Source organism: Rattus rattus, chromosome 4 (genome assembly GCF_011064425.1).
Source record: "Rattus rattus isolate New Zealand chromosome 4, Rrattus_CSIRO_v1, whole genome shotgun sequence".
Classification (NCBI taxonomy): Eukaryota; Metazoa; Chordata; class Mammalia; order Rodentia; family Muridae; genus Rattus; species Rattus rattus.
The window spans coordinates 4,157,603-4,170,535 of record NC_046157.1 but is presented as its reverse complement, the minus strand read 5'-3'; the positions used below and the strand labels follow the sequence as shown (position 1 = coordinate 4,170,535).

Sequence of the window (12,933 nt, the reverse complement as noted above, 5' to 3'; positions counted from 1 at the left end):
TTCTTGTGTTACACCAAGAACCCTAAGCACTCTCACAGAACCGACATGCTGTCTCTGCTCTTATAGATGCTAGCCACCATGGCAGGAGGTCCCATGCAACTAGCATTGCCTCTAAAGAGCAATGGAGGCTTCTCAGTGCCCCATCTCCTCCCAGTCCCAGGCCTTGTTAGCCCTATGCCATAACAAGTGAGACAAGAGCCTCGGAAGAAGAGAGGCAGCATCCCATGGGGGTTGGGGATTTAGCTCAGTGGTAGAGCACTTGCCTAGCAAGCGCAAGGCCCTGGGTTCAGTCCCCAGCTCCTAAAAAAAAAGAAAAAAAAAAAAGAAAAAAAAAGAGAGGCAGCATCCCACAACACCATAATAACAGTTTTCATAAAAACATGCTAAGAAGCGATCTACAAAAGGATGTGCAAATGACAGTGCTGCATCCTGCCCAGGAAATAGGGACTAGAGTTCTCAGTGTCCAGCTCAGACCAGATGATGTCCAGTTAGAGTTAGCAGGCAGCCTTCTACAACAAGGACTTTGAGACTCACTCCTGTTAGGATCTAAGTAGCCCCAGGAACTTTCCACTTCTACTGCCTTATCTCCTGCCCCATCTCCCAAGCCCAACCTCTGTAATCTCAAGCCAAATTTTGATGTTGGCCAAGACTTTTCTAGAGTTCCCTAAACACAGAGTCACTGTCAATGATCTGAGAAATGGTACAATACATGGGACTCTTCCATAAGCTCTCACAATGACTCTCCAAGAGGCACAGAAGGATCTAATGATCTTGATGACAGAGATTAGGCAGAATGAAGGTTCTAGGTCACTCAGAAACTTACTCCTTCTTTATTAAAAAAAAAAAAAAAAAAAAAAAAACCACACACACTGACAGGCTACCCCCATTCCAAGCACAGTGCATAAGGAAGACTCCACCCCAAGGGGTTTACGTCTTAGTTGAGCGTGGTGGTGTCGCACAGTAGATTAAGAGGTAGTTTACCCCCAGCAACAGCATCACTAAGAGGATAGCTGCTGACCTGCTCTGGGCATCCACAGAGCTCCATTCAGACAAATGGATATAATACCCCATTAACGGTTGGCAAAAGTCTGTCGGTAGAAAGAACAGTTTCTGTGTCTACAGCAAGTACAGCAGAGCCTTTCCCAAAGCCCATACAGAAGTACAGGGAGGCCCCATGCTCTGAGAAGAGACATCGATGAGAGAGCCTGACTCAAAGGCAGCAAGCCTAGTTCACACATCCACTTTTCTACTTAAAGGCAGAGTGGTTCTGACAAAAGACAAAGCTGTTTTCTTAGGCTTGGTTACCTCGCTGATGAAATAGACAAGACCTGCTTTATAAATGTCACTGTTATAAAATAACTGAAGTCCTTTCTTATGGCATCTGGGGAGAAAAGGATTGCAGAGAAACAGAAGGAGGAAAGGAGGGGAAAAATACAAACCATGGAAGAGGGCACAGGTCAAACACAAAGCTAAGAGGCAATAACATGCAGATCTCCAGTGAGCTTAGCCCAGTTCCCACTTCTCAGTAACTGGATTTGGTTTCTTGGTACAAAGATTCTCTTGGCAAGTTTTCACCAAGTTTTCAACTTTATCTTATTTTGTTAACATTTTTTTAAAAATAAAAATGGCTGGGCAGTGATGGCTCATGCCTTTAATCCCAGCATTCAGGAGGCAGAGGCAAGAGGATCTCTATGAGTTTGAGGTCAGCCTAGTCTGTTACAGAATAGTAAGGGCTACACATAAAAACCCTGTCTTAAAAAAACAAAACAACAACAACCAAACAAAAATGACTCTCCATTGGTAGCTTTCAAGAACCCCTTACAGGCGGTCCTGAAAACAACAGGGGCCCTAAGTCTCTGAGTGACCACAACACTTGCTCATTATGTGGGAGGGAGGCCCCAGCTTTGATTCCCAACATCTACAAGCCTTACTTGGCAAACAATTGTTCTGTTTTGTTAGTTGATTCATTTTAAACCAGTCTTACTATGTAGCTCAGGCTGGCCCTGAACTCTCTTCAGCGTCTTTGGGGTTAAAGGTATATGCCACTATACACAGTAATTGTGTAAAGTTGAAATAATAAATACATATAAAGCCCGTACTTGGGCAAGAACCTGGCATAGACGCTACAGTGACCAGTATTAACTGTCACATAACTGCTGCTCTGCCAGCATGAGACAAGAGGATGAAGGGCATGACATAACCAAGAACCCCATGGAAGTGACTCCAACCCTCTCCCAAGGGTGAGAGCTTCCTCACAGCCACTGCTCTCTCGGCGTAAGCACCGATGCCCGAGCTTCCTCACAGCCACTGCTCTCTCAGCGTAAGCACCGATGCCCAGTTTATCTTTGCTCCACTACTTACTTCTGACAGGAGTGTTTACCATTAATCTACTCTTCTTCAAAATAGATTAGCACAATCTATAAAAAGCAATCATTTTAGAATAGTTAAGAAATAATGTGTGCGTGTCTTCTATGAGAAGAGGACCCAATTGAAGAGGTCTCAGAGCCAGTATCGCAGCACACAGGCCACAAGCCTACCTTTTCCTCCTCACTCAGGGGGTCTCCGAGTTCATCCTGAGAGAAATCAAGGAACGCCACAGAGCCGTCCATGGAGCACACCAGGATACCCAACCCATTCAGAGTCCTGAAAGAGACAGCTGTCAGCAGCCCATGGGGACAATGTACCTAAAGCTGCCATGTGACAATGCTCAAAGACTACTCTGGTGGATGCTGGAACCCTAAGGCTCTCCTCTGTGGCCTAAGGATAGGGGATAGGGGCAGCAATCGCAACCTTTGGTGCCCTTTAGGGCTAGGTACCAGTGCAGAAATCTCTTACCAAATTTTCTAAAAGTTTTCAATTTCCGTTACCTGCTATAAACCTACAGAATGCCCAGTTTGTCCCAGCAGACACTACCTGTAACAAACCCTACCTGTGGTGACATTCTCACAGGAGAGGGACAGAGAAGCTATGAAGCTCTCACAGGAGCAACGCAGAGCTGCTGCTTCCTGAGTAGACTGCAAACTGCACCTTGGAGGCTGCACTGCCAGAGGAAAGTGACCAGGCTGCCTGGCCGTGAAGTAGCAAAGAGGTCTCAAGTTGGAGTAACCAATGCACTGTAGTAAGAATCCATCTTACCAGGAAATATCCATGATGGACTTGTCAAATAGCTCATGGATGACAACCAGAGGCCGTTTCAAGCATGTGAGCTACAGGGGGGAAAAGTCAAAATTAATGAGATCACTGAGAACAGCCGGTGCACCCCGGTTAACCATCTTCATAAGCCCAGGAGCTTTGGTGACCTCCACTAACATACATGGCATAGTCGACTCAAGTGAGATACAACTGCCAAAAAACCACAAACTGGGGATACCAAGGCCTAACAGAGATTTACACACGAGGCTACAGGCTGTCAGGGCACAGCTGTACAATCATTCAGCAACAGCAAAAGCAGAGATCTACGGAGCAGGATGCAATGGTCTCAGAAAGAACCCAGCTCACCTTCTCTGGGCACTGAGCTCTGGTCTACATTACTCAAGGCTCCTGCAAATAGTTACATAAGCCACTCAGGCTCACTCCTGTGTCAAACACACACCAGTAGGAACTCCCCTTAGTCTAAACATTAACTGTTAAACTCTAATGAAAGCTGGAGAGATGACTCAGCAAGAGTCAAGAGCACTTTGCTGCTCTTCCAGAGGACCTGAGTTCAGTTCTGGCACCCGCATTAGGCGGTCACAACCACCTCCAACTGCAGCTCCCAGGAGACCAACGCCTTCTTCCAGCACAGCGTGCTCACGCTCTCTCTCTCTCTCTCTCTCTCTCTCTCTCTCTCTCTCTCTCTCTCTCTCATACACACACACAGAGAGAGAGAGAGAGACATAAAAAGGGGGAAGGGTTCTGGAAAAATGGCTCAGTGGTTAAGAGCAATTAATGTCTTACAGAGCACACAAGATTGGTTTCCAGTTTCCCACATGGAAGCGAACAACTATAATTTCAGTTCCAGGGGACAGACATCTCCTGAATTTCACAGGCAACCAGTCACACACATGGTCACACATACATACATACTTACATACATATATACATTCAAAAACCTCATACATAAAAATCTTTTTTTTAACTGATGAAATTGTAAATATTCACTTTAGTCTTCAAAACAAAGCATATGTCTGTGGATATCTTTTTTTCCTCATACCATGAACTTGTTATTGAATATCCCATGAAAATATTTTGCAGCTGATTCTGTAACATTCAGCAGATGAATGTTGACCAGTCAGTCATCTTAACATTATAACCAGCACCATCGCGCATACCCAGTGCCTGACCACTCTGAGGACTGGGCAGAGCCAGTCCCACGGATCTGGTAAGAATGCGCTCACTCATGATGGGCTCTCCCTTTGCCATGGCACATTATGGAAGCTGACCTACTCTGCCTTGCATCTGTAGCCTTGAATGTGAGTGCAGAGGAGATAGAGCCACCTGAGACTGAGGAGAAAACGAGACTCTGAACCACTGGATCCTACATTAAGTATCTCGGGCCACGACATTCTACTCCCAGAAAACAACCACTTTGATGGCATAATTGTGCGGTGTGTCAAGATTACCCTTGTGTTATTCAGATGCTGATTTCCATCTGGTTGCAATCCGGACATGGCACTGTAATGCGTGTTGTAAGAATCTTCTGTCTCAAAGCTGTGTAAACATTGCTCCCCAATTATCTCTGATTGGTTAATAAAAATCAGATCAGCCAATGACTGGGCAGAGGAGATAATAGAGCTGAACTTCTGATGCCAGCCAGGAGAAGGGAAGAGAGGGAGAAGAGTTTTCACCATGAGGTGAGAAACCAGGAGCCACCATGAGGATGCACAATGAGCAGAGAGAGCCAGATCAATGTTTGAATGCAACTGTCTTGGGGATTTTGGCTGGAAAGTAGCTAGATCAGCTTAGAGGATTAGACTAGATTAATATCTGTTCTGTTATTGTGCCTTAAAGCTGGTTGAGTAAATCAAATAGTCCCTGTCTCAATTATTTAGGAGCTAGCCAGGTTAACCACTTTTAAATCTGCACTAACACAACTCTGTCCATTTTCCCATGAAAATCTGGAGTATGTACACCCACCTGATCTCAGAATTTTATCAAACTAAGGCAGCGCCCTTAATGGCCTGGGGGTTAGGGAGAGACTCCAAAAAGAGCATGCCATGAACTGCTCACTGTGAACAAAGACCCAGAGTGAGTGTGAAAAGAATGTGACCTGGGTCCCTTCCAGCAACATATTTCTCTGTACAAATTATTATGCATGTAGCCTGAGGGTAGCTTCCATATTAGCCTTATGGCTACTCTGCTTTGGAAGAGACAGTCTTAATGTTTTATTAAACTGTGTGTGTGTGTGGGTGGGTGGTGGGTGTGTGTGTGTGTGTGTGTGTGAGAGAGAGAGAGAGAGAGAGAGAGAGAGAGAGAGAGAGAGAGAGAGAGAGAGGGAGAGAGAGAGAGAGAGAGAGAGGAGGGGGGGAGGGCTGACTTTCGGCATGCTGGCATAGTAGCTAGGACCATAGTCTGCAATGCATGTGGAATTGTCTCAGGTCACAGAACATCAGTCTCTGGTGATAAGAAATTTAACCTTTCAAAGCCCTAACTTGGGAAACCGTCACAGTCCACTCTCAATCCATCACTGAATATATGCCGAGAATCATCACCATGGACACCGAGTCATGTCCAAAGAGACAGCAATCTCCCCTAAAGCACTACTGTCTAGCAAGTCTAGCAAGGAGAACAAGACATACAGGCTCAACCATCCATGCTATCTGAAGCATCAAATGGACAAATAAATGCAGGCACCAACTAATTACATAACAAGTGAACATGGGCAGGCCAGATAGCAGGTAGAACTCAACCTGGGCCTCACAAAGAGACCCATCTCAACTAAAACAACCTTAATATCAGCACACAGGAAAACACATGGACAGTATGTTCATAAAGTTAAACCCTACCCAGCAATGGGGGGAAAAACACTGGTAAACATAACACACGACATTTTCAAAGCCCAGTATGTTTCGTGAAAGAAATAGCAACATTTAAAAGAGGATACCCTGAGCAACTGCTTTTACATTAAGTTTAAGAACAGGCCAAACTCATCATTAGAGAGGCTTCTAAGTGCAGCTGCTTTCTCAAAGTGGAAACAGGATGTGTTCCAAGTGGCAGTGACACAGCACAGCACGCCACGCAACAGACAACTCACTTGATGTATGGTACACACAGACACCAAGAACTCCCTAGCAGAAAGCAGCACAGCACGCCAGCGAGGCATTGACAGCTGAAGAAGATGGTCGAGGTGGGATCGGGGTGACTCTCTTGGCTAGACCCAGTCAGTGCTTCTCCTAAACATCGGGAAAGCCCAGGGCACAAGGTAAGGAATGCACTGCACACCATCAAAAGCAGTGGGTCTGTCTTTCCTTGAAGTCCTCCAGACTCACTGTCTTCCTTCCCAGTGCTTAGCCTGCCCTGCAACCAGAGCTGAGGCGCTTACCCAAACGGAGAGTGAGCGGTCTTTGCTGCCAACAGCACAGCAGCAGTATGGGCAGCTGGGCTTTGCAGAACTTCCATTCTTCTGCTTCTTCTTGAAGATTTTTGGGTTGAATTTCTAAAGCCAAATAACCACGGTTAAAATAAGTAATTAAATATCAAAATGTCCTACAAGTACAAGTACCCAAGTGTACTGGGTAGTTTTTGTCAACCTGACACAAAATGGAGTCTGCTGGGAAGAAGGAATCTCAATTGAGGAGCTGCCTCCATCAGACTAGCCTGTAGAGCTGTGTCAGGCACGTTTTCTTGATAACTGACTGACGTGGGAGGGCCCAGCCCACACCTGGGCAGGTGGTCCTGAGTTGTATAAGAAAGAAACCCAGTAAGCACACTCCTCATGGCTCCTGCCCTGGCTTTGCTCAATGATAATCAGGATGTGTAATCCAAATAAGTCCTTTCCTACCCAAGTTGCTTTTGGTCATGGTGTTTATTAGAGCAGCAGACAGCAAACGAGAACACCAAGCATCAGAAATGCCACATCTCCGCCCACAGAGAGAGGAGTCCCTGGACTCCAAGCTCAGCACTGAGCATGCATGACTCAGTCTTGAAAAGTGCAGTGAGCTCCTTTGCTGGTGATGAAATGAAAGCTCAAGAAGGTCAGAAAATAAGTGCATACAGTGGTGAAGTAAAGACTGGAGACAGCACTGCCACACGCTTTACTCATGAAGCCAGCAGACCAGGTCAAGGGAATAAAAGTTACTGGAACTGACCTTTTCAGTTCATCCTTGCCTGGCAAAGTCAGCCTTAGGATCTGAGGGCAAGCTGAGCTTGCTTACTGCATCCTTTTGTCTTAAGTGAGTGCTTTGTCTGCTAGGACGCTGATGCACAACTTGCAGTGCCTGTGAGGGCCAAAAGTCACTCGTAGGACTGGAGTGAGCTGTCACATAAAGGAAGCCAAAGAGACTAGCAGGAGGTCCTCTCAATTCCTTCTCCCCTGGCGGCATCTGTTTGTCTGACTGATGGGCAATGGCCTCCTTAATGTCTGCTGGCATGCAGAGCTACTCCCTGAGGTACCTCGGTGATGATGCTTTAAGGAAGACTGGGCATACGAACAGGTGAAGAAGGCAGAGCTCTCAGAATCATAGAGGAATACATCTACAAGTAGAGAAAGGGTAGCCCCTAAGAACCTGGTATCAGATACAGAGAGGTTTTCCCTCCAGAGGGCAGGTGGAAATGACCAGATACTGGGCAAGATGGTGAGTAAATGTGAATGCTCTGAGCCTGACCCTCTACTACCCCTACTTAGGCTTGCACAGTTTTGTGGGCCCCGATAAGGCACGTGTTACTTTCTAACAGAGCAGTCGAGGACCACAGGAAAGAGAGACACAGAACCACTGTACTAAATATGAATCAGTGATTTCACACACTTATCAAGGCCCTAGTCAACAAAATCCAGCATGGACTCTCAACACAATTTTAAAGAAGCGGTATTTTATTTTATTTCTAAAAAGATTTTAAGGTAGAATGTATTGTATACATTTATGGTCAATTTAAAAAACATGTAATCAATAGCCCATTTCAATCAGCTTCTAGCTAATCCTCCACACCACCAACCTAACCACCAATCTCTTATATTTTATTCCACATTAAAAAAAAATCCAGGTTCCCAGAAGTTATTATGACTCCTGAACAGCCTGCCTTGGACGGTCTCAAGACACCCTAATTAAAGTCACTCAGTGTGGAGCCCATTCTCTCAAATCTAAAGATGACCAATGGCTCTCTGGATACATGGGCTTAGCTATAACTTGGTGATAGAGCACTTGCCTAACATGAACAAAGCTCTGGGCTCCAACACCATAAACAACAAAACCTGGATGCTCACACCAGTACTCTCAGACTAGTGCTGCTGGGTGTAGGGAGAAGCACACCATTCCAAGGGTACCCAGAATGCTCTGTGTTCACAGGAACTGGGCAAGGGAGCACCTATGGGCCAGCACTAAGCTATAACTAAGACCGATCCAGAAGACATTTACCATTTTAGAACTTAACAAATATAAAATAATCCTAATACATATTCCATTTTACAAAAATAGTCCTAAAATATTTAAGCATGCTTAAAATGAAAGCTGTACCATAATATGCTGACTCCTAGAGCCCAGCTCAGTCTCCATGATACACGGTGTTAGAAAGATGCCTTTGGGAAGCTGACACTCCTTAAGCTCTAAAGGCACATGTAGGTCACTATAGACAGCTCAGGATGGTACTGATAGCTAGGATTTCTGAGGTGAGGGACACTCACCACAACGGTCACAGCTTTCCGGTGACCCACGAAGTCCATGTTGGTCTTCCAGCCCTCTCTTTCGATGATCTGAGCAGTAGGGCCAGAATTATTCATGGCATGAGCAGATACCAGGTAATGGCCATCTGGTGACCAACTAAGCCGGAGCACGTGTGTTGTTCCTCCACACTGTAAATAAAATCTAAGCTTGAAAGGAGTTCAAGAAAACTCTCACCTCAAGGATAAATCAAACTGTAATTTACAAATGTACTTCTACCTGAACTTTATAGTCTCTCCAGGTGGTACACCAGGAAGAGCTCTCTGTCAAGTGAGTATGGAAACTGTGACATCGTCCCCGCTTACCCACGTGACTGAACATGAAAAACCAGAAGACAGAATCTGCAAAGACCATTCCTTTAAACCACCAGTTTTGCATGGACCAAATCTACCTGCTTCTGTACAAGACCTGTTAGCCCCAGCAGAGAGTATCTACAAAGCATCCGCAAAAAAAATAAATAAATAAAAACTGCAATCAATCAATCAATCCATAAATAAATAAAAAGTGCTACAGACGCCCACCAACAAGCCAAACAGACCATGTGCCTGTAGCACAGTAGGTGTCGTTTCTGTGCTACCCTCTCCCTTGAAGTTGTCCCTACACTTTTTACTGTAAGGACACCTGTAAAGAGGTTTATTTAGTCCTAATATACTATAAAGAGGCACAGCACAAAGGCACTAGTCCTATACTGGCCTGAAGGTTGACACAGGTATCCCTTCCTAGATCCCTCCTACAAAAAAGGAAGAAAGAAAGAAAGAAAGAAAGAAAGAAAGAAAGGAAGGAAGGAAGGAAGGAAGGAAGGAAGGAAGGAAGGAAGGAAGAAAGAGGAAAAGAAAAAACCACCAAGAAACGGGTCCAAAGCCAAAGTCAAGATCAGCTTGGATCAACCTTCAAGACCAGGGTTAAGATCTTATTTCATGGTTCCAGAGTAGCAGATCAAGACCCACTGCTGTGCCTCTATAGCCAGTCTAGGAACCCAGCTTTCAGAACCCCTGTGCCTGGCATCCAAAACCTCTACATAGATGTGATAGGTGTGATAAGCACATTCCCTACACCAAACGGCCGTGGGCCAAAAAAGGTAGGTAAAAAAGGTAAAATCTGCCCTTAGTCCTAGACCTAGCCCAGCAGCTGGTGTTGGTTAGAGAGAGTCAAATATATAATTTTAAGTCTTATACTGCAACTGACCATGGCCAGTAAGCAAACACTTAATTGTCTCTGAAAATATCCATTCCTGTGTCCCATGCTTTTCGAGGCTAACATAATCCCCTCACCTAGGCTGTCTCTGTAGTCTAGACACTACCTTCACTATATGTATAATTCAGGCGAATGTCTGTCTTTCCCACTGGGCAATGAGTATCAAGGGGAGAGAGAGCACATCACAATCCATTTTTATTTGTCTATACCCAGTATTGCTTTACATAACAGAAGGTACTTAACAGATGTCTAATCAATGACATCAGCGGAGTCAACTCTGATTCCATATGAATTCAGAACACAAGTAGACAGTAAAATACTGCAGAAACCACTGCAGTCTGATCTCCCTCCATGTTGTATAAACTGCATACAACAGATAGGTCAGCTGGCCTACAGTGGGACTGCCAATAAACAAAGCAAAAGCACAACCAATAACCTAAGAGAGCCTCCTCTACGTGGTCATTCCACAAGGCAGCGGGTGGAAACTCTCAGTGCCACCCCCTCCCCGCAAGTAAGGCACAGAATGCTACAGGGATAACCCATAGGTTTTCTTCAGCTTTAATATCTGTCACTAAATACTCAAACAAGGCAGGAGATGGTGCCAAGAATTAACCAACGGGATCAAGAAGCTTCTGCAAAGGAAACTATCAGCACAACAAAAGACGGCCTGCGGAATGGGGGTTTTTGCCACCTTTTATTCAAACAGGATGTAAATAATATCTACAGTATATAAAGAACTGCAAAGAGCTGCTGCAGAAAGGGAGCCAGTTTTCTTCAGGGTAGAGCCACGGGTGTCCAAGAGCCCTAAACAGCCCAACAGCCATGTACATGCAAACAATCCAAATTAAACTCAGAGGTCTATTTAAACAACAAAGAAAAGAAAAGTCAGACAGTGTAGGTAGAACACACCTTCAATCCCAGCACTTAGGAGGCAGAGGCAAGTGGATCTCTGAGTTCCAGGCCAGCCTGATCTATAGACTGAGTTTCAGGATAGCCAGGGTTACAAAGAGAAACCCTGTCTCAAAAAAGAGAAACCCCGTCTCAAAAAAAAGAAAAAAGGAAAAAAAAGGAAAAGAAACAGAAACAGAAACAGAAAAAGAAGAAGAGAATGTCAGCAAGAAGGGTCCCAGAGAAAGGAGGAGGAGATAAGTGAATATGAAAAAATATACATGTGGACAGAGCTATCAAAGAATATTTAAAAAATGTTTTTAAAGGGAACAGTGAAAATTAAATAATCCCCCCCCCAAAAAAGTAAAACTGACAATAAATGGGCTAACAAAAATGAAAGACCTCAAAAGAATACTTTTATATACTTTTAAAAGTGTCTGCTATCCTTAGCCATGTGGAAAATGCAAAGATTCCACCTCATCCCAGTCAGAACGTCAGTGAAGATCAGAGGTAACAAATGCTGATAAGGATGTGGGGGGAAGACATGATAAGGATGTGGGGGGAAGACATGATGAGGATGTGGGGGAAGACATGATAAGGATGTGGGGAAGACATGATGATGAGGATGTGGGGATGACATGATGAGGATGTGGGGGAAGACATGATGAGGATGTGGGGAAGACATGATGAGGATGTGGGGATGACATGATGAGGATGTGGGGGATGACATGATGAGGATGTGGGGAAGACATGATGAGGATGTGGGGGAAGACATGATGAGGATGTGGGGATGACATGATGAGGATGTGGGGGATGACATGATGAGGATGTGGGGGAAGACATGATGATGAGGATGTGGGGAAGACATGATGATAAGGATGTGGGGAAGACATGATGATAAGGATGTGGGGGAAGACATGATGATAAGGATGTGGGGGAAGATGTGGGGGAAGACATGATGATAAGGATGTGGGGGAAGACATGATGATAAGGATGTGGGGGAAGACATGATGATAAGGATGTGGGGAAGACATGATGAGGATGTGGGGGAAGACATGATAAGGATGAGGATGTGGGGGGAAGACATGGGGAAGACATGAGGATGTGGGGGAAGACATGATGAGGATGTGGGGGAAGACATGATGAGGATGTGGGGGAAGACATGATGAGGATGTGGGGGAAGACATGATGATGATGTGGGGGAAGACATGATGAGGATGTGGGGGAAGACATGATGAGGATGTGGGGATGACATGATGAGGATGTGGGGGGAAGACATGATAAGGATGTGGGGGAAGACATGATGAGGATGTGGGGATGACATGATGAGGATGTGGGGGAAGACATGATGATAAGGATGTGGGGGAAGACATGATGATAAGGATGTGGGGGATGACATGATGAGGATGTGGGGATGACATGATGAGGATGTGGGGAAGACATGATGATGAGGATGTGGGGAAGACATGATGATAAGGATGTGGGGGAAGATGTGGGGAAGACATGATGATAAGGATGTGGGGGAAGACATGATGATAAGGATGTGGGGAAGACATGATGAGGATGTGGGGAAGACATGATGAGGATGTGGGGGGGAAGACATGATGAGGATGTGGGGAAGACATGATGAGGATGTGGGGGGAAGACATTATGAGGATGTGGGGAGACATGATGAGGATGTGGGGGAAGACATGATGATAAGGATGTGGGGGAAGACATGATGAGGATGTAGGGGATGACATGATGAGGATGTGGGGAAGACATGATGAGGATGTGGGGAGACGTGATGAGGATGTGGGGGAAGACATGATGATAAGGATGTGGGGGAAGACATGATGATAAGGATGTGGGGAAGACATGATGAGGATGTGGGGGAAGACATGATGATAAGGATGTGGGGGAAGACATGATGATAAGGGTGTGGGGGAAGACATGATGAGGATGTGGGGGAAGACATGATGATAAGGATGTGGGGAAGACATGATGATAAGGATGTGGG

The 12,933-nt window shown here is 45.3% G+C and overlaps 1 protein-coding gene across 6 annotated transcripts in view; it reads right to left on the bottom strand.

Annotated features, from left to right (window-relative positions):
- The window catches only part of LOC116898681 (protein HIRA), a 105,314-nt gene that overhangs the window by 58,202 nt on the left and 34,179 nt on the right, over positions 1 to 12,933 (bottom strand). For all 6 annotated transcript variants that reach the window (XM_032899935.1, XM_032899937.1, XM_032899934.1 and 3 more), the window contains 4 exons: positions 8,816 to 8,983; positions 6,521 to 6,634; positions 3,136 to 3,206; positions 2,538 to 2,643 (listed from right to left, as the gene is read on the bottom strand). In XM_032899935.1, the coding sequence (XP_032755826.1) occupies positions 2,538 to 2,643; positions 3,136 to 3,206; positions 6,521 to 6,634; positions 8,816 to 8,983 (459 nt within the window). The remainder of the gene's footprint in view (positions 1 to 2,537; positions 2,644 to 3,135; positions 3,207 to 6,520; positions 6,635 to 8,815; positions 8,984 to 12,933) is intronic.